Genomic DNA, 23,336 nt, shown 5'->3' with positions numbered 1-23,336 from the left:
GTTTGGTACGTTTTTATTTTCCTTATACGGGGGGAAAGCCTTGCTGTTAGCTTTACGTATTTTCACTCAAATTCCTCTCTTATCTTCTTCAGACACATACAGCATCTCAGTGGGCAAGCCATGAGCATACTAACACTCAATGAACAATTAATGATTTTACTAATGCTCATAGTAATGAAAAAAATCCCAGCTACAGACGAGCACAGGAGACAATGAAACCTGAAATCCCAACAGCCCTGCACAAATGCTGCGTCCGACTCCTCGTCTCAGAACGCTCCGCACGAGTTCCTGGGGAAACGCAGGCAGGCACAGCTGGCAAACAGATCATTTCCCTTCCTCACCCCCACCCCTGTCCTGACAAACAGCCAAATCCGCATGTCATCAGGCAATTCACTTGTACCAAAGCCAATGAACAGCGATATGTACCTGCCTTGAGACGTAACAGACTTGTTACCTACAAGTCTAGCCTTGAAAGATGAAGCCTTGCAAATTTTAGCACTGGTGTGATCTTTGGTATTCCCATTCCAGAAAACCCACTTCTGTCTCCCGAAACATAGTACATTATCAAACTTTTCAAACACTAACATATTGCTTCAATAAACAAATATGCAGAGTACCAAGTTACCGAAAAACGTCTAAGCCAGTTTGCCATTTCAAACCAGGACCCTCCTGACCTCATTTTAAAATGAGGACAAATGCTGACTTTAAGCATGAAAGTTGAAAAAATTGAGTTAATTCATGAAGTCACATGCACACATTTTACAACAATGAATTGCAGGGGTTTTGGTATAGCTACAAACCAGTCTTCCCTAACAGCCAGCTCACTGGTGTGCTGAGTTGCTATACGTGCAATTTCCAAATGTAACAAAATCTTTATGCAACAAGGGGTGCTTAGAAAATTCTAACTTCCTTTAACTTTTTCATTTCAAAAGTGGAAGAAGTTGAAATAATGTCTTGGACAAGTATTTTGTCAGTAGTCTAGAAGAGCAAACTGTATCACTTCTCTCAAAACCACAACTTGCTAGGCGGCTTCACTTTCAGGTGTTCCAAACGCCTCTAATCTTTACCAACTGAATGAAAGAAAGGGACAATAAAAATAAAATTTAACTATACTTAAAAAGGGCAAAGAGAAGACGAAGCTGGAAAAAAAGTGTTGCGACTTCAACAGAAAGCAAAGCTATACTTCCTTCAAAATAAAAACGGATTTTTATCTCTGACACAAGTACAAGGAGCGCAAGCGTGATTCCCCAATTTCCTTTGCCTACCGTCAACTTAGACAAGTAGACAAGACTGATAAAACACAAGTCAAAAAAGAAGTAAAGACCATACAGTAATCAAAATACCACATCTACAGAGCAGCTGTGCTGGGGTGAGCACAAGACGAGGAACTGGCACCCATTCTCACCAGTAAACATAGCATAAATTCTGCAGAAAGCGCCTGCCTCATTGCTCACGTCAGTCAACTTCCTACTTCTAAGGCATAGTGCAGTATTTTGGTTAAGTGCACTTTAACGAGGAGTCATGTTTAAATACACAACTTTTTCCAAATACCTTGCCATCTATTTTGTGTTTGAATACATTATTTAAGAAACTCAGAAATTAATAAGTAAGAATACATACTTTCAACTATGAGGTTACCTATAGCAGTACCTTCTAAAGGTCTACTTCAAGAAGAAATTGAAAATATCTTAAAGGAAGGAAACCTCTTTCACAGAAGACCACTGAGGTTAGGTAGTGAAGACACTTAAACAGGAAATAAAATTGCTGCTTGTAGTTTGCCACAAGAACTGCGGTGAGAAGAACACCTGGTAGCTGATGAGAACAGCAGTGGGGTACCGAATCCTCTCCTGCAGGTCAGCACTCGGGCTGCGTCCATGCTGTGGTGAATGGGACCCGTTTCCATGTAACGTCTGAAAACTCAGGTCAGATCTCATTTTTATTTCTCAGAAGAAAGTTTCTGTATCACAAAGGACCGACACACCTGCCCACTGGCCATTACGGTCACTTCAGCACGGGGCAGACGCTGAACAAAGCTGGAGACAGAACCCACCTCTTCAGAGATGTCTCCAGGTCACTGCACGGGTATGCAGGCACAAAACCTGGCAGTGATGCTTGCTTTGAGATGAAAAGCTCTCACCCTCTAAGAAACAGCTGGATTTTTGAATATATTTTACAAACACACCAGTACTTCCTGCTTTGGAGATTTTGACTGTGAGCCCATGGCTTTTTTTTTTTATTATTTAAAAAAAAAGCACAATAAAAAACACACATAAGATAAAATTATAGAGTGTTAGGTCACCAGATAACGTTTTTATCAAGAGTCAGGAACCATTTTTTTTTCATAGTATCCATAAAACTTTCCCTGACCTATTTTCATGAAGTTCTATCTTCTGATTCAAAGACTTTCTGATATTAGGTATATTTATAATAATGCAGACGGGCCCCAGTCAGTGGTTTGAGTCCCTGCAACCTACTCACTATCCGCACATAGGGAAAGTGATCTTATCCCGACAGTCTTACAAATAAAATCAACTGGTCCACTAAAACAAGCCTAATTTTATGTGTGCAGGCAAAACATGCCGGGCTTCTGCACACGAAAGGAATACTGTGAAATACTGCAGCGTATCACTTGTAAATAAATAGAATATTAAAGAGAACGAGCTTTTCAGAGCAGCACTGCTTGATTAAAGTAAATCACTGCTTTGTTTTGTTCTCTGAATTCTGCCCTGGGTCCAGGCAGCACAAGCCTATGGCTCGCTGGCTTGCTGGAATTATGCAAAGATCCTACTGCCAAGAATGACAGAGGGGAGAAGGCAGAGGAAATTACAGACTTTGGATATGGAGAGAGAATTTGACAAAGTTCCATGGCTAAGATGTGCAGCCACAAAATAAAAAGGCTGGCAAAAAGTCGAAAGAGTCAGAGCAGCCATAAATGGAATTTTTTTGCAAACTGGGTGAAGAAACACAATCCAGGTTGATAGATTCAAAAAAAAAAAAAACAAAAAACAAAAAACACGCAACCACCCTTTTTTGTTCAAGCATCAACAAGGCTGTGCAACCTTACGTAGTTTGTCTGGACATGGCAAAGGCCTACATATCTCTGCACAGCTTCTTTCTCCCCAAACTGAGTCAAATAGATGCACGGAGACAAAAATACGGCAAGACGGGGTGACGACAACAGGACTGTCTGTAGCTCCAAGATATCTAGCCAGTAGGAGAAACAGAACTGTTTAACCTTTCATCAGTCTGTGGGAGTTTGTGGATGTGCACTTACAGAGCCTGGAACTTTTGACCAAGAAGTAATCGTGAGCTATAGCTGGAGCCTTTTGGAAAACTGTACTCGTTCAGTGCTCATCTGGGCAAATCACCTACATTAAACCTTTTTCCAACACTGAGGCAAACTATTACAGGTGCTCACAAGAAAGTATTTTCTTATGACCAACCAGTCAAAAAGAGAGAACATATTTCTTTTCAAACGAAATTGTTACAAAGAGTAATCCAACGTGCTTATTTCATGTATTAGAGCTCCTTTACTTGGATTTTCAAACACAGGCAAACTCCAAAACATCTTCATGCTAAGGGAAATAGGGCTAGGACATTGATGTCAAAGCATTCATGTAACAAGACAATCTGTTTAGACAGATTTCATTTAGAGATCTCAGGAAGAAGATCTTAAAATACATTTCACTGAACTGTTTTGGGGAGTAATTTGTATCAAGCAGGAAACTGATAGCAGCAAATGGTCCTCTAGCAAAGCAGCCTGGTCAGAAACAGGTGTGAAAGGCCTTCATGATTATTAAGGTAACTTTTAAAAGATGACCAGCATAATTTCCGCAATCTGAAATTATGCCAAATTAGGGACAGAGTACCTCAACCCATTTCAGATGTATGTTGAGCCTTGAGAAAAATTGTATTCTCAAGTTAAATCTTTTTCTGCTAATCAATAGGTACAAATTCCTAAGCGAGTCAGCCAGCGTAAGCTGAACTGTACTTGCTAAAGTTGCTCCCCGAACTATCTACCCTGCCTACCTACCAGCTTCCAAGATACTTCACATTACAGAGCTGCAGTTCAAGGCAAACAATCACTTCTGCCAGTTTGCCTTAAAACACTGCAGCTGGGAGTGCAAGAGCCAGCCCGAGGGGAAAGGAGCAAACAGTCAAGAGCAAAAAGGTAGGAGAATGCGATCTCCTTCCTCAGAGGTGTCGGCTCAAGCAGGTCTCCTGGAAACATGCCCTGTGCTGTCAGCAGCAGCAAAAAGCAACCAATTTCCCTTTCAAATTAATAGCTTAAATGCTTCAGTAATCATTAAGTACATGGGAAGCTAATAAGGCAAATTTCTGGGCAAGTGATCTCAAAACTTCTTTAGCAAAATGTCTCACTTAAAATCTTTTTTCCTTTGTAATTGGAGATGTAAGATCTAACAGAACTACAACTGGACTTCAAAATTGCGAGGAAAATTTAGTTTATGCAGAAAAGTACATTTGAATTTCTTAGCATTTACCAGCCAGTCTCCACTGCTTACTAGATGAGGTAAACAATGCTTGCTTCTGCACAAAGTGCTGCAAAGTATTCCCCTAACAGGGAAAAGGCTGAATGGCATTTTAAAGCTTCAGAAGTACCCTGAAGAAGGTTTGAATTTATGAAATAGAACTTAAAATAAGAATGAACGCTTATACATGTCTTTGCAGACGCTGAAGACTGTTTTATGCATATAAACAAGAGGAAAAACAATTACATTTTTCATAAGAATGACAATGTTATTGTTAAGCAAGATAAAGAGTTGCATAGCACTGAAATGAGCACAGAACTATACAGAATTGAATTTAAGAGTTCCAAAATCCTAATCTTTAATAGGAGCAATTTTTTTAAACAGCGTTTGGTATTTAACTACAGCACTGACCTTTGTTGGAAAAGGAAATTTTGACGGTTCAGTTTTGCACGGTGTATGAATAGCAGTCAGTGGAGGAGGCCAAGAATGGGTCATCTCCTGTACCAAAACAAAAAAGACGAGCTATTAACAGAACAAAAGCAGAGCAAAGTTTTCAAGTTAAAATCCTGATTCAAATGGTAAACCTCTCAATTTTCAGTTCATTGTTCACATTTCAATGAGCTTTATATTCAAATCTTAATTTTCCAAATGTATAACAAACGATTTTGCACATAAACCTAAAACTTAAATTGCTACCCATGAAAACAAATAGTTAAGATGTAACAACAAAACAAGCAGAAAGGCACAAATCAATAAAATTGGTTGGCCTCAACATAAACCGAAGTAGAAGCCAGTGTCTGATCACTTCAGCCTGTGAAGAGCACATGTAAGATAAAGGGGTAGAAAGAAAAATCCTGGGAAAGGGAAATCTATAAAATCTGAGAAAAAGAGGTGAAAATCAATACCTGAAGCTGGAAAGAAAGCATCTTGTATTCAACTCAGAGCATCTCCAAGGACCATGGAGTACTGAAGGTCAGAGCAAATACACTATGGAAATGCTCATGGGGCAATGACACCTTTGTGATAGCACACATATGAACAGGAGGTCACACGAGGGGTAAAAAGGCTTGAGATAATAACGTAGCTAGAGAAGGGTCTGCTGTCGGGTAGCTACAAATACTTATAATCTAAAAAGATATTGGAAGGTAATGACTTTTTTTTGGTGGAAGAAATGGCTAAATTCTGGTTAGATTAGCGGGGACGGGGCTAGAAGAAAAGGAATGCCACAAGGCTACCCAGGAGGTGGTGTGTGCACCCAGCAATGCACAGTGCCCAGCTCACACACAGCTCTGCCTCCAGTTTTCCCCAGTCTACCCGCTTCAGAGGATTAATTGAAGAGCCCTCCTGTAATGACTTGCAGTCAAGCCAATTTAATAGGAACTAATCAACTATAGAGTACTTTCCACCTCCTTAGTAACGTTTGTGTTTTCAACAAATAAGTTATGAAAAAAAGCAGGGAGAACTTACTTTTAGAATTTCATCCACACAGCTCACATCGCCAGATGCTGATGCCTACAAATCAAAACTCAAGATTAACATCTAAAGCAGATTTTCTTTAAAAGATCCCAGGAGTTTGAAGCAGTTAAAAATAAACTTCGATCCTTATCACGATTCATATAGAGTCTACGTAGATACAACCAGACCTTGTTAATTCTTTCCAACAATATCAATTTTAATATCAGATAGATTCAAATTTTTATGGGATGAGTCACATCCAGTTATGAAAAGCAAATACACCGGATCTATAAAACTGCCACAATAATCTCTTACTTTTCACTTGACAGTTAAAGTGATCTTAGGCAGACAGGGATATTAAAAACTTCTGGGAAGAGGGGGAAAAAAGAATCATGGCTTTCAATCTTTCCCTGGAAGAAGCCACTGCATAATATCTGAACTCAAATGCATGACCATGAATACATAGTAATGACAAACTGCTTTACAAAGTAAAACAGAGCACAGCATGAAAGTAGGAACAGCAATAATTATGAAACTATGAATCTTCTGCATCCGGGACACTACGAACAGAAAGAAAGCAGAATGACTACACATTTCACTGCATTAACATCAGCATGTCAAGTCTTTCAGAATGTGGAAATAATTTTTTGACTTTCCTTATCTGTTTTCTGAATCTTAACTTGTTATTTATTGAAAACCCAGGAACAAACGTTTTTTTCTAGTTACTGCCACTCAAACAGCTCATATGAAATGCACTGACATTTTATTATTAAGAAAGGCACTCTCCTTGCAAGTGAGCTGTAGTCAAGGTCTGTGCCTTACCAATTCCAGGATTATTAAACTATTAAAAGTTGTTAGTCCAATAGTATTCTGTATTCAGTATACCTGATGGAAGTTCTGAATCTTTTTCACTTTGGTGTGCTCTGGGGTTAGCTTATGTTCCCTAGGTGAAGGTATATTAATCACATCTAGAAATTACTACAGGCTTCAAAAGAAAACCTGATATACTCAGATAGTATCACTTGACTAAGACAACACGGCTCCCAGTAAAGACAATATATGGATACAGACTTGTCAAAAGACTTGTGAATATCCTACTATTTTACTGACTTCTGACTTCAGAAGTACTCTAGGAAAATAAGCCTGTCTGGGTTAGCTAAGCCTTTCTCAGTATGTCTCATTGGCCCTGTTTAATGAAAACCACAGTATCCACATGGAATAATTTCACATTTTCCATTTAAAATACAGGTCTTCACCAAGAAAGATGCTCTATTTAACAAAAACCAGCATTTACTACAAACTACGTCTTGGTTACATAGATTGGGATTTTAAAGAAGCCGGAAAATCCCAGCCCAAAGGGACTATCGTTTAAGAACCCAGTAAATAGGTAGGAACTTACATCTAGTGGTTGAGAAGGTATTTTCAGCTTGGTTAGATGTGCTTTGCTGCTGGGCTTCAGCTCATTCACACTGCTGCTGTGAGTCTGACTACTGTAGTGTTCAGAAGATAACTTTGGTTCCATGGATTCCTGCCCATCCATTGGCCTGACATAAGCAGTGGGTTTCTGTAACATTGAACTGGACTTGGACATTAGTGAAGGTGGAAAAGACTGATTAGAGTGTTGTCCACTTGAAAATGAGGGTACGCGGGAGGGAGAGTCCCAGTTGGCATCTGGATCCCGGGGAGATTTTGACCGTTGATGTTCTTTGCTGTGATGATCATTTCCATGAGATCTCGAATGGCTGGAGCTCAACGAAGAAACAGCAGGTGGTTTTCCAGGGCTGGAAGAACGGGATTTGGAGTGTTCTGATCCATGCTGGCTTTTTTTGCGGCTGCTGCTGCTACTGTATGAGTCACGGTCATGCCTCTGGCCACTACCGCTAGTGTTATTGCCACTGCCACGCTGACTGCTGTGTCCGCTCTGTAAACCCGAGGACCGTTTCTGAGATTGCGAGGAAGTGCTAGGTGCTGGTCCTACAGGAGTCCATTTGCTACTCTGATGCGAACTAGTATTATGTCTCTGGTCACCAAAGAAACTTTGGTTTGATTTTTCATCTGCTGCTGATGGTACAGTTGGTTTGGGAATTCCAACGAGCTTCTGTTGCGATCTATCTCCTATAAGATCCTCCATTTCGTCATAATTACCGAGCATGCTCTGAATGCGACTAGACAATTTGTCTTCTTTGCTGGTCTGTGAAAATCAATAGAAAAAATGGAAATGCAGAATTCAGTGTTAAAAGTCACAACTTCGCTTTCAGTGAATTGACTTGACAACTAGTGCAGTTAATCTACATTTCAGGGCTAAGATCGTGGCTAGCACCCCTATCTTTTTGCCAGTGTTTCCTGATCCTAGGTTTACTTTTCAAGCAATAATTTAACCCCCTAGAGCATACAGAAAAGATGTGCTTAGGCAGCGCTTCTCCTGAGTCATTTTTCTATATGACTGAAAACTAGAAGGCTTTTGTTTTCAATTTCAAAATCTTTGATCTTTAATTTAAAAAATATATATTTTTTAGAAAATAACGACAAAATCCCTACTGGCAGAGAAGGTAAGGAAAAGGAACAAAATACTCTGGAATACTTTACACTTATTTCTACAGCTTACAAAAGAAACCCAAACAGACTTTGTTGCTTTTACTGATGCCCAATCAATATTTATCTTCTAAAAAAACAAAGCCGCTGTTAAAATCTAGATGACCAATAGAGGTTTTAGTCTCGCCATTTAGAAGATAAGGGAAACAGGGAAAAGCAAGTAGCCATGCAAGCGAAAAGAATTAAATGACCTCCCTGCCCTCCACAACAGGTATACTGTATCCCAACCAGCTTTAGTTAACTTCGTGCATGTGGGATGTGGTCGTCAGGCACAGTAAAGTGATGGAAGGACAGGAATCAAACACCCCACAGCTTTTCTCATTCAGGAGAAAGGTCTTCAGTCATAAGGTTTTACTTCTTGCGAACTAGAAATTGTGATAAGGGAATGGCTCACCTTTTAAGGTGTGTTTTGAACTATGTAATAAAAACCCTAAATGATTAATTACCCTAATGATTACCCTAACGTAATAAAAACCCTACTTTCTTTTTTCTTTTTTTTTTTTTTTTAGCTATCCCAGAATTAAGCTTTGTTTGTTTTTTTTTGTTGTTGTTTGTTTTCCAACTGCTGTTCAGCAAATCAAACCTGGAAGGAAACTTCGCACAGGTTTAAAGCTGTAAGAGATCATAAACTAAAAAATTAGGTACAAACTAATATCGGCACACTAGTCAAAGCTTAAAGAAACAGGACTACACCAAAAAGCTGATAATTCTATTATGTCAGGTATTTCAGCACTTAAAATTAACTAACCTCCTACTTAAATACTCCTATAAATCTGCCTGTGAAGCTAGTTACTAACTGTCCATCCTTATTTTCAGGACTTGCTTAAATACTGGTTGACATGAGAACTGTAATCTAAAAAGTTTTCAGATAAAAATAAAATTTTAAATACATATTTGCATAGAACTGCCACAAAAAGTGAATTTGTGAAAATGGCATAAACTCACAACTTTGTACGGTTCCGCAAAGAGAGGAGAGTTGGGTGGAAAGGCTTCTTCACCCTGCTGAATTTCTTGATTTCGCCTTTCCCTTTCTTTCATACGCAGCACATTCCGGTCTTCACGGTTCATGTTGCTACAAAAAAACACAATTTCCTGATCACAGAAGGAAATGAGAAAGGATGAAGGCAGGCGCAGTTAGCCCCTGTACCGGTTCTCCCAAACGAGATCTCAGTTAAGAACCCGCTGCTGACTGCAGCTCCTCAAAATGGAAAAGACGTTTTTGTCCAGTTTAAAGAACCTTGCATTTAGAACAGCTGTAACCCACAATTTACAGCTACCTTCTGTTTCTGACTGGGAGAGTTTATACAGGAAAAAAAAAACACAGAGTCCTCAGGCAAATAACTATTTCAAACTATTTCACCTGCTTGAACCATTTAGCTATTTCAACCCACCCTGGACATCTCCTATTCGTTTCTACAATCCTCTTTCTCCTCAACATCCCCCAAGCGTTCTGCAATTCCGTTCTCTTCCCCCACGCCCATTCGGTGCCTGAATTGGGCTGTGCTTTGGTTTCAGCTCTGCTCCCGACGTACCTTTCTGGGCACCCATTCTCCACCATACTCTGACCTCGGGCTTTGATGTTGTTTCCAGGTCTACCTTCCTCCCTCCCTCCTAAAGGACATTTCTAGTCAAAGCGGTTATTTCCGTGAAGTTCTGTCTATTTTGCACTTTTGCCTTAGGCCACACAATGTGCGCCTACTGCAAAAATGCAGATGAAGAAGATGGAAACCTCCCCTCTTACCAATCTTCTTGGAAGTTTGCTCTTGCTGTTTGAGTTAACAGCAATACGCCAAACTGTAGCAACACAACAAGAAAATAACGTCAGAAGGGATTCCCTTTGCACTTGATAAAACATTGGGACTCACAGGAATCAACAAAATCCGATGACCGATAAGGCCTCACTGGTTTTGTGCACGCTACTCTCCATATTAAAGAGATGTATAAAAGCACCCTACTGGAATGCAAAAAGCACGACTGGTGCTTCCAGAGAAGAAATACATATTCTTTCACACAAGCTGCAGTCTAAAATGAAAAAGTCACCTACTTAGAAAGGCATTATTTCATGTCTCTAGACAGCTTCCTGTTAAAAATAACAACAACAAAGTTTGCCACAGCACTGACTGGAAAGCTGTGTAAAAGCAGCTATTCCATTCTAGGAAGACTTCTACCCATCACTTGGTCGTTTGTTTGTTTTTAACATTATTCTTTTCACCTTACTAAGATTTTAGCCTTTCATTGCAATTTCTTACTCATTCGGCTTCATTTTGCCTACTGCTCTGCTATAATAAAACCTACAGGGACGTCAAAGCCAGAACAACCCCAGCTTCAGTCTACACATTCACTGCTTTTCAAGGCGCTGGATTTGTTGCACTTCCCTGAAATATTTGCGTTGTAAACAAGGTAAAAGCGTTAGCATAATCCTACTCGATGCTGATACCAAGCCTATGAATATGACAGTTTTTAACATAGATGTGAAAATTACTTTTTCCCCAGTTACGCTAAAACCAGCTGAGCTCCTGTAGCTGGAAGCACGCCGCAGGCCTGCCGAGGGGCCGCACGCTGCCCCGCCGCCAACAAACTGCCTCCGCGTTTGCCTATCCATGGCAAAACGCAAATTTCTTCTGAAGGACGGAGGTTTAGGAAGCTTGTTCTTTTTCCGATTTCTTACACACGCAGAATTTAAACAGAAACAACTATCCGGTTTAACTACGCTGATCAGTTAAGGCCCACGGGAGCAGCCTGAATCCACGCCACTTTACCAGCAGAGGCAGCGCGTCAGGCAGGGCGCAGCAGGACCCTGACCCACCTCGGAGCTGTTCGCTCACGCGAATACACCGGGGCTGTGACTATACAGCTGTGCACTTAGAAGATTATAACGTGCATTTAGAAGTTTACGTCTACGCTTCACAAATGGAAGGTAAAATTGTAAGGTAAAGCTCTTCAGTAGCTTTTACGGAGACGAGCGTCATCCCAGAGCTGTACCGACGTCCTGCAGCTCTTTGGGCTGCGGAAGCCACGGGCTGGCACTTGGTACAACGTTGTCGCACAGAAGGGACGTTAAGGCAGACATCGCTTGGAGCAAAACCAGGCAAGCTGGCTCCATCCGCCAGGTCAACGCAAAATTAGGCTTTGGAAACATAAAACCAGCTCAGTGCACTTTTTACCGCTCCTCCCTAGCCCTCTGCAGTACACAGCAAACGGCAAACACCTCCCCGGGCAGCCGCTGTGAGCACGCAGGGACTGGGTTTGGGATTTCTTTTTGTTTTACTGGGGAAGGAAGGGAGGGGAATTGATGATTTGGATCGCGTTCAAACTGGACTTCTTTATCTACTCTTCTACATCTCTACAGGGATATTTTAAGCACCTACAGCGTGTACTAAGCTATTAAAATCACATCGGCATTAAACATGCAAATCAACGAAGCCGGTGCCTGTTGGCACGGTGGGCTCTTAACCCGGCGCGTCAGACAGCTTCCCAGCGAAACGCACCCCGTGCACAGCGCCACACACCACAAGACGAGGCCTGTGCTCAGGGGAAATGGGCAGCGCAGGTACTTCGAAAAGCAAGCGACTACGGCACGCCTGCCAAACCCAGACCGCTAGCAACAAAGGAAATTGCAGGAGGAACTTCTCAGAACGCTCGCGTCTTGCCCAGCTTTAGGGCCTGCTGTCACCAAAACTGCGCAACCCTTCGCTGCTCCTCGGCTCTTCCACCCCACGTCGGAGCAGATGCCGCCTCGCTGAGAGCAGGCTCCAGCCCGGGGGCAGCCGGGGGCCAGCCCTGCCTTGGCCCCCCACCACCGCCCCCCAGGAGGCGGCAGGGCTGCAGGGTGCTGCTGCCTCTCCCCCAGCCCTGCCGCTCGGCAGAGTTCAGCCTTTTCCGTGCGATAAGCGCGGCTGAACTCCTGCCACCCCGACCCCACCCTCGGCGAGGGGACGGCGCCTTCCCTGCTCCTCCCTCCCCGCACGCCGGGCCTGGAAGCGAAGCCGAGGAGCTCGGTGACTTGTACCTGCTGCTACAGAGAGGATCCCGCTGTAATTCCCCTTCCCCTCTTCCCGGGAGGGCTGAGCCAAAGCGTGAACCCCTCGGAGGAGCTGAGCCAGGCTAAGGGAGACGGACCTACCGCCGCCGCAGCGAGGCCCAAAGTCACCTGAACTTCCACATCTGGGGAAAGAGAAGTTCAAAAATTAAAAATAATAAATAAATAAATAAAAAAGCAAACAGGCCCAAAGCACAGCACAGCGGTTCCATTTGCAGAAAGCCTCACTGCAGGCGGGTTGGGTTGTTGCTGCTGTGCGGTCGGCCAGGCTGCACCCGCACAGCACGACCGCAGGGCAGCTCCCCACGCAGCTCACTGCATCCAAACGCCGGGCCTCCCTCCTCCAGCCCGCCTTGAAGAGTGGAAGGAAAGAAGGAAACGCAGGCAGGAAATTCACAGAGTCCCAATACCTCTGTGTGCGTTCCTCAGCCACCGCTAACTGCCCACCTAAAGGCACGGAGCACGCCGGGTAGACGAGCGGCATTCACACCATCCCTACAAGAACCATGATTTTCGTGCCTTGTTCCAACGCCTTACTCAATCCCGCCTGGTACTTCTGCTCGTCCTCAGTCCAAAAAGGGCACAGCTTTGGCTACAGACGACTGCAACCTTGGACTTTCCTACAGCGAGGTACAAGCGCAGCGCTCCCCCTGCCCCGCGGGGCTCCCTGCCTCCAGCCCTCCCCCTGGGGCGCCGCCACCAACCCCTGGTACGGGACTTTTGGGCCACGTTCCCAGTTTAAAAACAAAACAAACACACCCCCACATTACCACACAGTACTTCCAAAGAAAAGGGCGCCTGGGCCGGCCCCTGGGAACAGGCGTGGGACGTGCAGCCCCCTCTTCTCACCCCTCCCGAACCACGTCCCGGCGCCAACAGCGGCATCGCTCCGTCGTCCCGTGGGCATCCAGCAAATAAGGACCCCCACCGGGGAGCCCCCCACGTGCAGCACGCCGAGAAGTACCCCAAAACCCCGACTTTTCAGCCAGGCCTCAGCGGATCCTCAAAGTGTGTTCACAGCACCCTCACTTCTTTGAGACAGCCTCGTCTACCTCAAGGGCTTCTTCCCGTCTGAATTGCTTTCAGAAGCAGCAGAAATCCAACAGGTCGCTCACCCAGCACCGGCCAACCGGCTGTGATGAAACCCAAATTCTGTTTGGCAACATTTGGCCGTGAATGATAAACGGGCTTCGGAGAGAACGCAGCACGCGGGCCCCAGCACCCGGGCAGGGCACACCCGGCTCGCACCCCGCGCTGGAAATCCTGCCTCTAAGAAGGAGCAACGCGTCCGCACAGGGCAGCCTAACAGTGCCAGAAGCTGCTCTGGTGCTCCATCCAGCCCCCTCCCACAGATACATCGTTTATTTCAAATATATTTCACTTGTACCAGGAATGGCAGGTAGCATCTGATCCCTGCCCTCCCAGCTTAGGAACCAAGCGTGGCACTGGTCCTGTGCCTGCCGCTGAACACGCACACACACAGTCCCCAAATGCTGCTCCGACAGTTTAATACAAATGCACTCACAGAAGAGTTGGTAAAGAAAGAAGTTCAAAACAAAACCAGCCACCAAACCCTGCCCCACAACAGCAGAACGAAGAACGCGGACGCACAAAGCAGTAACGCGCTCTGCTGTGGCCACTGACAATTTAACACTTACCAATAAAAGTGACTGTGCAGGCTTAACTTACAGCTTTCTACTCTATGGTAAAGAAAAAGAAAAGTGCAGAAAAAAAATGAAACATTTCTTACAAAACCAAGAAAGCTTTGCACAAAATTGTACAAACTCCAGGTACGTTTAAGGATAATCACGGTGTTGCAAATACAGAAGCAGTAACTACAGTCATCCACGTGTCTTCATACAGCTTTGTAACACTAAAATAAGCAACAACACCAAAAAGAAGTTTACAGAGAATCTAAATAATAGTCACGTGTCAAAAAAAAAAAAGGAAAAAAAAAAGGCTTTCAGAAGACCGAAGTGCCCCACTTTCCTTCTCTCCCTCTCGCCTCCGACGCCACGGCTGGAGCTCCCCGGCAGCAGCGGAGCTCTGCCTCGGGGACGTATTTAGTTTGGGACGGCTCCAGCTGCAGGCATTTTCTGCTCCACGAGAGGAGAGAGCAGCTCTACCAGAAGTGTTCAGCAACTCTAACTCGGTATCAATCAACCCACGGCGAGGCACGCTCACACGGCAGGATCACTGATCTGCCTGAGCACGAGAACGCGTGAGCCATCACCTCACTTCGGTATTTTGATGAGAACCAAGGGTTTGGGTTGGTTGTTTCTTGAAAAAACAACCCCATGTCCAGCAGAGAGATCCCTCCTTCCAAGGTTTCATTAGAAGGTCTCTTCTGCTGGTAATCTGGTACAAATACAATTGTACTGGCAGTATAAAACTAATACAAGCCGAGATGCCCCTTTAATAGGAATGTAAATGTTTGTAACACGTATCTGTCTTGTACTTCTCATCAGGGATTCCCTCTGCACGCTCACCAGCAAGCTGCTAACGAACAGCTGGAGACGAACACCTCTACGCACCGTAAGGGCGGCAGAGCTTTTTAAAAAACAAACAAAAACAAACGACAAAGAAAAAAAAGTTGCCCTAGGTTAGGTTAATGTTTGATGAGAGCCGCCAGAGGGAAGAGCTAGCCGCCTTCTCCTTCCCGGCCGGCCCCGCGGCTGCAGAACCCCCCCAACGCGCCGTGCGCCCGGCCCCGGGGAGCACAACTCCTTCACCGCCGCTAGCTGAGAAAAACGTCCCCGTACTCCTTGCAAGAGCGGGTTGTGAATTCCAGTGCCCCAGCCAAGATGCAAGTAATTACGTCCTGCTCTTTAGTTTTATCTGCCGGATTCCTGCCTTCAGTCCCTCGCCTCGCAGAGGGTTACTGGAGGCCCAAAGAGGCAGCGAGTTCTGCCCGGGAAGGCACTGCAACGACGGAGAGCGCTGCAGCGGAGCTTTTAACTCAGCGCTGACGGCAGGAGAAGGGCTTTGGGACCGAAGAGGCTCTGTAAGCTCACGTAAGACGTTTTATTAGACAAGTTCAGATGAGATAGGCACCCTGTTCACCATACCCAAGACCCGGCACGCAGATGCAAAGGTTCTGTTCTGATTACGGTAAATGCAGCTCCCAGCAACTGCATTTTAGAACCCAAATTAAGAAGGAAACTTGTAACTTCTGCTGCTGCATTTCAGCTTGCCTAAAAGCACGTTTTAAGTCCTCTTCTTAAACATACTACTAAAATAGCTTTAAACTGATTCTGACCAAAAAGAATTTGCAAGACTAGCTTGATGTTATTTACTCAAGGGTTAACAGAGCCCAAACCACCCCTTCTTTAAACCATCATAGTTATTTTGTGCAACAGTATTACAGGGTAGTGAGTGTCCGGACCCCCTTACCTCTCCTTCCCCTGGATTAACCTTACCCAGTCATCAGTTTTATTTTGTGTCACTATCAAGGGCAAGCTCTAAAAATAAAGCAATGATCACAGCTCGCTCTTGGTTCAGCAAGGAACTGCGCCGCACCAGCCAGACTCTTGTGCAAGGCTGGCAGCTAAAGAGCTGTTAGAAAGAAATACTCCCCGTCTCCTCCGGACAAAAAGAAAACAAAAAAAAAAAACAGACCTGAAGCTATCAGTTTTGCTTTTCTTTTTGCTAACCCACTCACGGGCAGGAAGACAACAGCTGCCCGGCTCTCCGAAACAAAGTTCCCGGCTTCCTTTTTCTTCCCAGCCAGGGGAGCGCTCGGAGGCCTGCAGCGCCAGGCCCTCCTTTGTCCTGTCCCTACAGCCCAGGGCACAGAAAGAGGGAAACCCAGGAAATCCAGCAGCGTGCCCTGCTCTCCCCAGGGATGGGAACAGCAGAGGAAGGGCCGCAAGCAGGAAAAGCAGAGCCACAACACAACCGGGCACACGGGGGCACCGACTGACCCCGCGGAGGAACGGCCCAGCCACGGGGACCCTACTGACCCCCAAGGAAAGGAGGATGCCCAGGACCGCGATACGACGAGGCCGTGATCCACCAGAACTGCCACTTGCTGCATCTGCCACAAGGCCAAGCCCCAGGCAGATAAGATGGAGCAGCCTCAACGAACTCTTGCAAGCCGCGACCGGGCCCGAAGCGAGAAGCGGCGTTCGGTTCTCCTGCAGAGCCGAGCGGAGTTGTAACGGTGCCTTCCCCGGCTTCCGCGCCTGGGGGCTTGGTCCTGCCGTACCAGCACTACTTGGGGGGATATAAGGTCTTCTTAGCCGGGCCAGTGACGCTCTGGGGCTGTTCTGAGCCTCACCACCTGACACTCGAGGTCTGGCGGTCCTGAGTTCAGGAGGCAACAAGGAAGCCAGCGCTGCGGCCCAGCCCCACCTCGACGGAACTGCCATCCCCTGAGAGCGCCGTTTCGGCGCTTACACAAACCCCGCTCAGTCCTGCCTTCAAACAGCCCCGCTCTTCTCCTCCTTCCCGTTCCCCACCACAAGCAGATCCACGATTTGCACGGCGAGGAGACGGAGCAGCGCAGAGCTGTCCCCGAGCCGTTTGTTCATGCCCGCACAGGCTACGCACAGCGCACCCTAATGCTGTTTCCCAACAACACCCCGCAGTTTAATTGGGCAGACTTAATAACCAAATTCCTGTGCCTACATGTTCTTCTGCTCAAACTTTGAAGCCAAGACAATTGGTGTTTAAATTTTATTAAGCAATAGTTATTCAGACATCCAACGTTAATCTGCCTATTACAGTTCTGACTTCCTCACATTAATTTACTGTCTTAAAAGGCCTCATTACACGGGAGCATTACGAACTCTACAGCATTAGGCCTCGGAAAGGATTCGCTCTGCAGGAATTCTGTGATAAACACTCTGTCCAGGCTTTGAAACAATACCAAGTATTTTCACGAAGCGCCACCTGACCTAAGAGGACAAAAGGGAAAACTCACGTTTGTCTGAAGGTTCCCGTCCTTCTCGACTACAGAAAAAGCAGGAGAGAAAAAGCTGATCCCGCACGTTACCCAGGTTTAACTGCCGCTTCCTCCAGCCCTGCTGAAAGATCATCTGGCTGCGCTTCCTCACGAGACATTTATCTCCAGCTTCCTACCGTAACCAGGGCCCAGGCACTGTGCTGCACAACGCACCGAAACGAACGTCAGGTTTTGGGGCCGTAAATTCAGCCGCCGCATAAACCACCGGGGCCCTCTGTAACTGCGCCCAGCAGCAAGGGACAGGGCCGTACACCTACCGACGGCACCTCTGCCTCCTCCCCTCGCTCCTCCGAGCACGGCAGCCTCCGGGGCAGGCCGGCAGCAGCCGCGGGGCAGGCGGGAGGTACCGGGGCTGCAGCACGGCCCCGCCGGCCCCCAGGCACTCGGTGCCTGCTGGGGGGCCAGGGCCGCCCGCTCCTGCCCGGCGAGCCGTGCGGGGTCAAAACACGGGTCCGGGGGCAGGGTTATTTTGAAACGTGGACAAGCCTGAACAGTCCCCTGCCTCCAGAGCAGCCGTAATGGCATTAGAGATTAGGAATAAGCATTTTTTTTTTTTTTAGAAAAAAAAGGAAAGAACAGTCCAGCTGACGAGCAGCGAGGCTTTGGTTGCCCAAACAGGAGCAGAGGGATGCAGGGGGCAGCCCGGCCAGCAGCGAGCAACTTCACCACTTCACCACCTAACACCCTGCAGAAACACGGGCAAAACCCCTCGAGGCATGCTACAGGGCCACAAAGCACAACACAAAGTGAATTTCCAACAACCGAAGAGGGCGCGGAGAAGCATCAAAAGTCACCTGAGCTCAGGCGTCGGCACGCGAGCACCTCTCACACTTCTTACCCGGGACAGCGCGATCCGAGCGCCAATGGTCGCTGTCAGCCGTTAGGGCACTTCAGGGCTGTGTACGCGTTGGAAGGGGAAGGACTCACACACCTTTTAAATTCCAGGCCTCTGACTTCTGGGGAACGGAGCTGTAATTCTGATTCGCTGGTCTCAGCCCTTAACTCGTACGCAGAGAAGTTCGATTTCACCACCATTCGCTACCTGTCTGAAAGCTGCTAGGAACACTTGGGTGGCACGACAGCTTTGAGACTTCGGGCACTTTCGAATGGCTTTTTTTAAATTTAACTATGCCAAAGATGGCGAGAGAGGTTACCAGCGAAGCTTAGGTAAAACCCACTGGAGAAGAACAGTTAAGATTTGCAAAGAACAAAAAAATGGAACTAAACAGGAAGGGGCCAGAGCTCTCTAGAGAAATAACGTGAAATTCAGCAAGAAGGCCACAGTTCTGATGCGTGGTGCTGCCAAACAAGCCCTACTCAACAAGGTCGGAAAGTTTTAACCTTTTGTCCAACCCGCTAAATGCCCCGTGTATTTTACAATCCCTGTAAGCACATTATTGAGAAAACCATCAAATTCCACGGGACAAAGACACTCGGTGTCGTGTCACGGACTTCAGGAGAAGCTGAAGGCAGAAGGCACGTGGGCACTTGGTGGCGTACCTGGACTCAGCCCTTCAGTTCTGCCTTTGGTACGGGACGGGCGTGCTGCCAGCTGCTCGTGAGCGGCCGCCCTCAGCGCGTTCAGCCACAGCTAAAGGACCTGGCAAACGAGCGCACCACATGCAACCGGAACAGCACGTGTGATTTAAAATGAGCGAGGCTCGATGAATCTTGCCCCAAGAAAAAAAAAAAAAGTTAAACTTCTTCTAGTAAAGAATTAAGGGAAAACGCAAGCAACCTTGCAAAACTCATGCCAACATTCAGTTGAGTTTCAAAATCCTTAATGCAACAGCCCAGCTCAGCCCACGGGGCCTCCAGCTGCGTCTGCTTGTCGCGGAGCTTCCACCGCGATGCCCCAGCTGACAGGCAGACGGACGGACAGACAGACAGACGCGCTTCCAGGTGCTGCAGGAACACGGCAGGCCCGCCGCTGCCCCTTTCAGAAGCGCCCAAGGATGCGGCGGACAAACCAGCTCCCCTGAGCAGCTCCGTCCTGCTCGGGCGTCCGGCCCAGAAGGCAGACTCTTAATTGTTTCTGTGAATTAACCGAGTTCTATTTCCCGCTCCAAAGCAGTACGGTACACGCTAAGAGCAATTTTTAACGTGCGAGTCGTTATTTACTCACACACCGTAATTTTTAAAATATTCATTGCATAACACGCTACGTGCGTCGCGCGCTTTGTGCCTGTGCTTAGCGAGAGCTCACCCCGCTACGCCAGCCACAAGACTCAAGTTTCGTAGTTGTCTCGACAAGAAACCGAAATTAAAACCCTCTCATTTTGCCCACCTCTAGTTTTTCAGTCAGTCGGTGAATTGCACCTGAAAGCACCCTAACATCTTTCTGCACAACCAAGGCCGCCCGAGCGCCTGGAGCCAGCCCGGCTGGTGCCGAGGGCGCCGTGAGAGCGTCCTGCCGCGTCCATCGGTGCGCGTCGTGCCCCCAAACGCCCACTCGGTGCAGATCGTGCCCCGTGCGGCCGTGAGAGATGCAACTGACTTCTTCAATCACAAAACCGATCAGAGGAAATTAAAGAAAAATGAAGCCAGAAAGTCCTTTTCTAGGAGCTTACTAGCAACGAACAAACTGAAGCTGAAGCCTGCTTGCTAAAGCCTCTCTCTCCGGGTACGACATTCCTGCTAGCCATCGGCTCAGGATGTGTCCCAGCACAAACTCTTCGCTTGTCTTTTTCCCCTCATTAAATATAATTGGTGCGGATCTTTCAGCAGAAGTAATCGTTGCTCCAGGAAAGACTTCTCACTAAAACCTTCTCCAGGCTCCCCGCACCACGGCTCTCCGCAGGCCAGACCGAGGCTTCGGCGCGAGGCCAGCGCCCCCCTGCCAGCGGCGCTCAGCACGGCGCTGCCGGGGGCTCGCCAGGCAGCGGTGCCACGCCAGGGCTCGGCCAGCCTCCGGCACGGCGGCCGCACCTCGACACGAAAGCCCCGCTGTAAATCTCAGAAAAGCAACCAACGGAAAAAAGGCACCGCCACCAGGCCTCCCCCCGCCCACACATACCCAGAAATCTCGCTCCGAACAAACAGAACCATCGGAAGCCTTTCCCCTGCAGGACCACCCAGCGCCCCAAAAAAAAATGTTATAAGATGGTCAAACCATTAGCCCGCTGTATCGCGTCTTGCCAATCTTCGTGCTTGAAGGCCCTGAGGTCAGGAGAATAAAGCTATCTCTGTAAAACCAAAGCTTTCTCAAGCACAGCAGCTTCCATCGAGTTTCTATTTTTATTTATGCCAAAAGACGGCCCGCCTGCTACACGGGATTTACAGGGCGCTCCTCCGGCAGAGCCCTTTAACCCGCTGCTCCACATGCAATTGCTCTGAAATCTTCATGTTAATGAACGTGGGCACGATTTTTCACATCTGGACTTCGACCAAGCAATTTTTAAATTATCTTTAAGTAAGAAAGTGTTTGTGCTAACAGAAATGGAAGACTGGTGGACGAGATAATTGGATTTTTTCAGAAAATGATGGTTTACACTCCTCTGCCCGTGAACATAGGCAGCGTTACACAGAAACCATTCTGAGGTGGCTTTTTTGGATTGGATTCTGCCCTTCCCTGTAGGAAAAATACTATTAGCTGCTCCGTAGCCAAACTATCCAGAGAGAAGTGTGGGCTCGTATCTCCTCATCCCACTTGCTTTAATGATTTGTGCACATCAAAGCCCGGTTAGAGCCATTTAAGCACTTCCACTGCTGAAAGCTCTTTAAGGTCTCTTGGAAATGAAATTAAATACAGAAACACAAAAGTACGTGTGAACGTACAAAGGTGCTCGTTGTTTTTAATCAGCCACTGAGCTTTTATAGTAAGATCAGAACGGGTGGCGACAAACGGGGAAGTTGGTTCCGTATTCTGAAGCACGGTTTGGATTAAAATGTCTTGAGGATTCGCGTGCACCTGCCGCGCGTCGGTGAGATGGCAGAACGAGAGGCAGCGCTCAACACCGTCAGACTTGGCAGGTTTGGGAGCCGAAGCCAGTACGGGAAGCATCCCACAGGGAGCAATTTAACTTTTACCGGGGGGGAAATTTTAGAATCTGAGCTTTAGGATCTGAATAGAATTTTACAGACTATAGAATTTCAGAATCTGAACAAGTTTCAACAGCTCCTCCTGTCTGAAGAGCGCTTTTTACCTGGCCGCTGGTTAGAAATACCTTGTTCCCAGTGCCTGCTTGTAAAAATTAAATGTACTGCCATGTCGTCCTCAAACCTGGAAAGCCTCATCTGAGGAGCAAAGCGAGTGCTGGGAGGCGCGGCCGAGAGGAAGAGGAGCAGCACAGCGCCACGGGACGCCCCGCACCACGTCCCCGGTACTTCCCTAGGGTCCTGAAGAGGGGAAAGCCCCCCAGGCTGCGGGGGTCCCGGGGGAGGCAGGGCAGCGGGGGACCGGCAGCGGGCTGCTCGACGCGGGCACGGGCGAGGAGGGAGGGCAGGGGCTGCCGCGGGAGCAGGCTGCCAAGGAAAAGGAGCAGCCAGAGCAGGCTGCAAGGAGGAGGAGCGCGCAGCGCTTGCTCTGACAGAGTGAAATGAGGGCTCACCCACCGCGAAGGCTGGCGGTGACCGCTACCACTCACACATCAACATCGCCAGAGGATGTACAGTCACATTACGACGAGATACCGAGTATTTACGGCTGTTTCCAGGAGACTACAAAGTCGCAGCGCGCCGAGACCTGGATGCCTTCTCCTTTTAGCGCCATATACAGTAAAAGCTTTAAAAGCATTAAGTTTGCAATCCGCTTCAGTTTAATGCCCATCCTCTGACGTTTCCCAGCCCCGAGAGGTTCGCTCCTGAGAGCTTCGGGGGGGCACCCGCACCTCAGAACTGCCTCCTGTCCCTCCGCTGAAAGGCCACCGAACTCAACAGCCGAGGGAAGTTTCACATCCAGTCCAAAGGACATCCATTTTAAAGCCACTTTTGGAAACGGCAGACAGTGGGGGAAACATCAGTCCTTTACGGGAAAAGAAACACAGTGCTAACATTTAAGAGCAGCATTATTCGAGCTCGTTGTCTAAGTCTGGCCTGTCTGTCCCCCATCATCGTAGTGGAAATTAATAGCAAGAGACTGCTCTTAGGTTGCAGAGGAGAACTGCCAACAGTGAGGGATGTGGAAGGAAACGGTCTGACCTGAGCAACGTGATCATCACAGGTCTGCGATGTTAGTAAAACTGCGCTCTGTATTGGTTTAATTATAAAACATGGACAAGCAACGCGTTCGAGTTATCAGTAACTGTCTAATAGCAGTAAGTGTAAATAAAAAACTGATCGTCAGCGAACAGCTGTCAACTAAAGGGGCTCAGGAGCTGCCCGGGGAGGCGCTGCTGGGACTGGGGACGGTGCCTCAAAAGAGAGCCGTGCAGGCAAACTGTCCTTAATGAGCTGTTAACAGAAGAAAATGAGTTCAGGACTTCAGGGCAAGAACTTCCCTTATTCGGTGTTTGTACAGCACCGAGCACAATGAGGTTGTTTTTCCTCCTGTTGGTACCTGGTGCTACTGCCAGTTAATAAACCGGGTTTTACATTCATCAGCAAGAACAATTAATGGATCAAGTAAGAACAAGAGACACGACAACTTGAAGGACTGCAACGCACTGGGGAAGAAAATACAGCTCACTACGTTAGGGAAGAGGGAGATCTGAAACAGAAAGCTGGAGAAAGAAACTTGGAAAGCAGCAAAGATCTGAGAGCCTGGGGAGATGGCAGACAGCAAGCGAGACACGAGCGCATGAGGCAAACAACATTACAGCTAAATGGGAAGACGGAATTCTGGGCCGCACGTACG

General features: G+C 47.0%; 1 protein-coding gene across 3 annotated transcripts in view; it reads right to left on the bottom strand.

Annotated features, from left to right (window-relative positions):
* AFF4 (ALF transcription elongation factor 4) overlaps nucleotides 1-23,336 on the bottom strand; it is a 49,843-nt gene that overhangs the window by 22,875 nt on the left and 3,632 nt on the right. For 2 of the 3 annotated variants that reach the window (XM_083799175.1, XM_083799177.1), the window contains exons 2-5: nucleotides 9,483-9,609; nucleotides 7,345-8,136; nucleotides 5,958-6,002; nucleotides 4,902-4,988 (exon numbers count right to left, since the gene is read on the bottom strand). In XM_083799175.1, coding sequence (XP_083655301.1) covers nucleotides 4,902-4,988; nucleotides 5,958-6,002; nucleotides 7,345-8,136; nucleotides 9,483-9,605 — 1,047 coding nt within the window. In that variant the 5' untranslated portion in view covers nucleotides 9,606-9,609. Of the gene's footprint in view, nucleotides 1-4,901; nucleotides 4,989-5,957; nucleotides 6,003-7,344; nucleotides 8,137-9,482; nucleotides 9,610-12,546; nucleotides 12,702-23,336 lie in introns of all 3 variants that reach the window. The other variant, XM_083799176.1, reaches the window with a different exon arrangement.

Source organism: Anser anser (assembly GCF_964211835.1).
Source record: "Anser anser genome assembly, chromosome: 14".
NCBI lineage: Eukaryota > Metazoa > Chordata > Aves > Anseriformes > Anatidae > Anser > Anser anser.
Note: the sequence above shows the minus strand (reverse complement) of the source record. Positions and strands in the feature narration are given on the sequence as shown.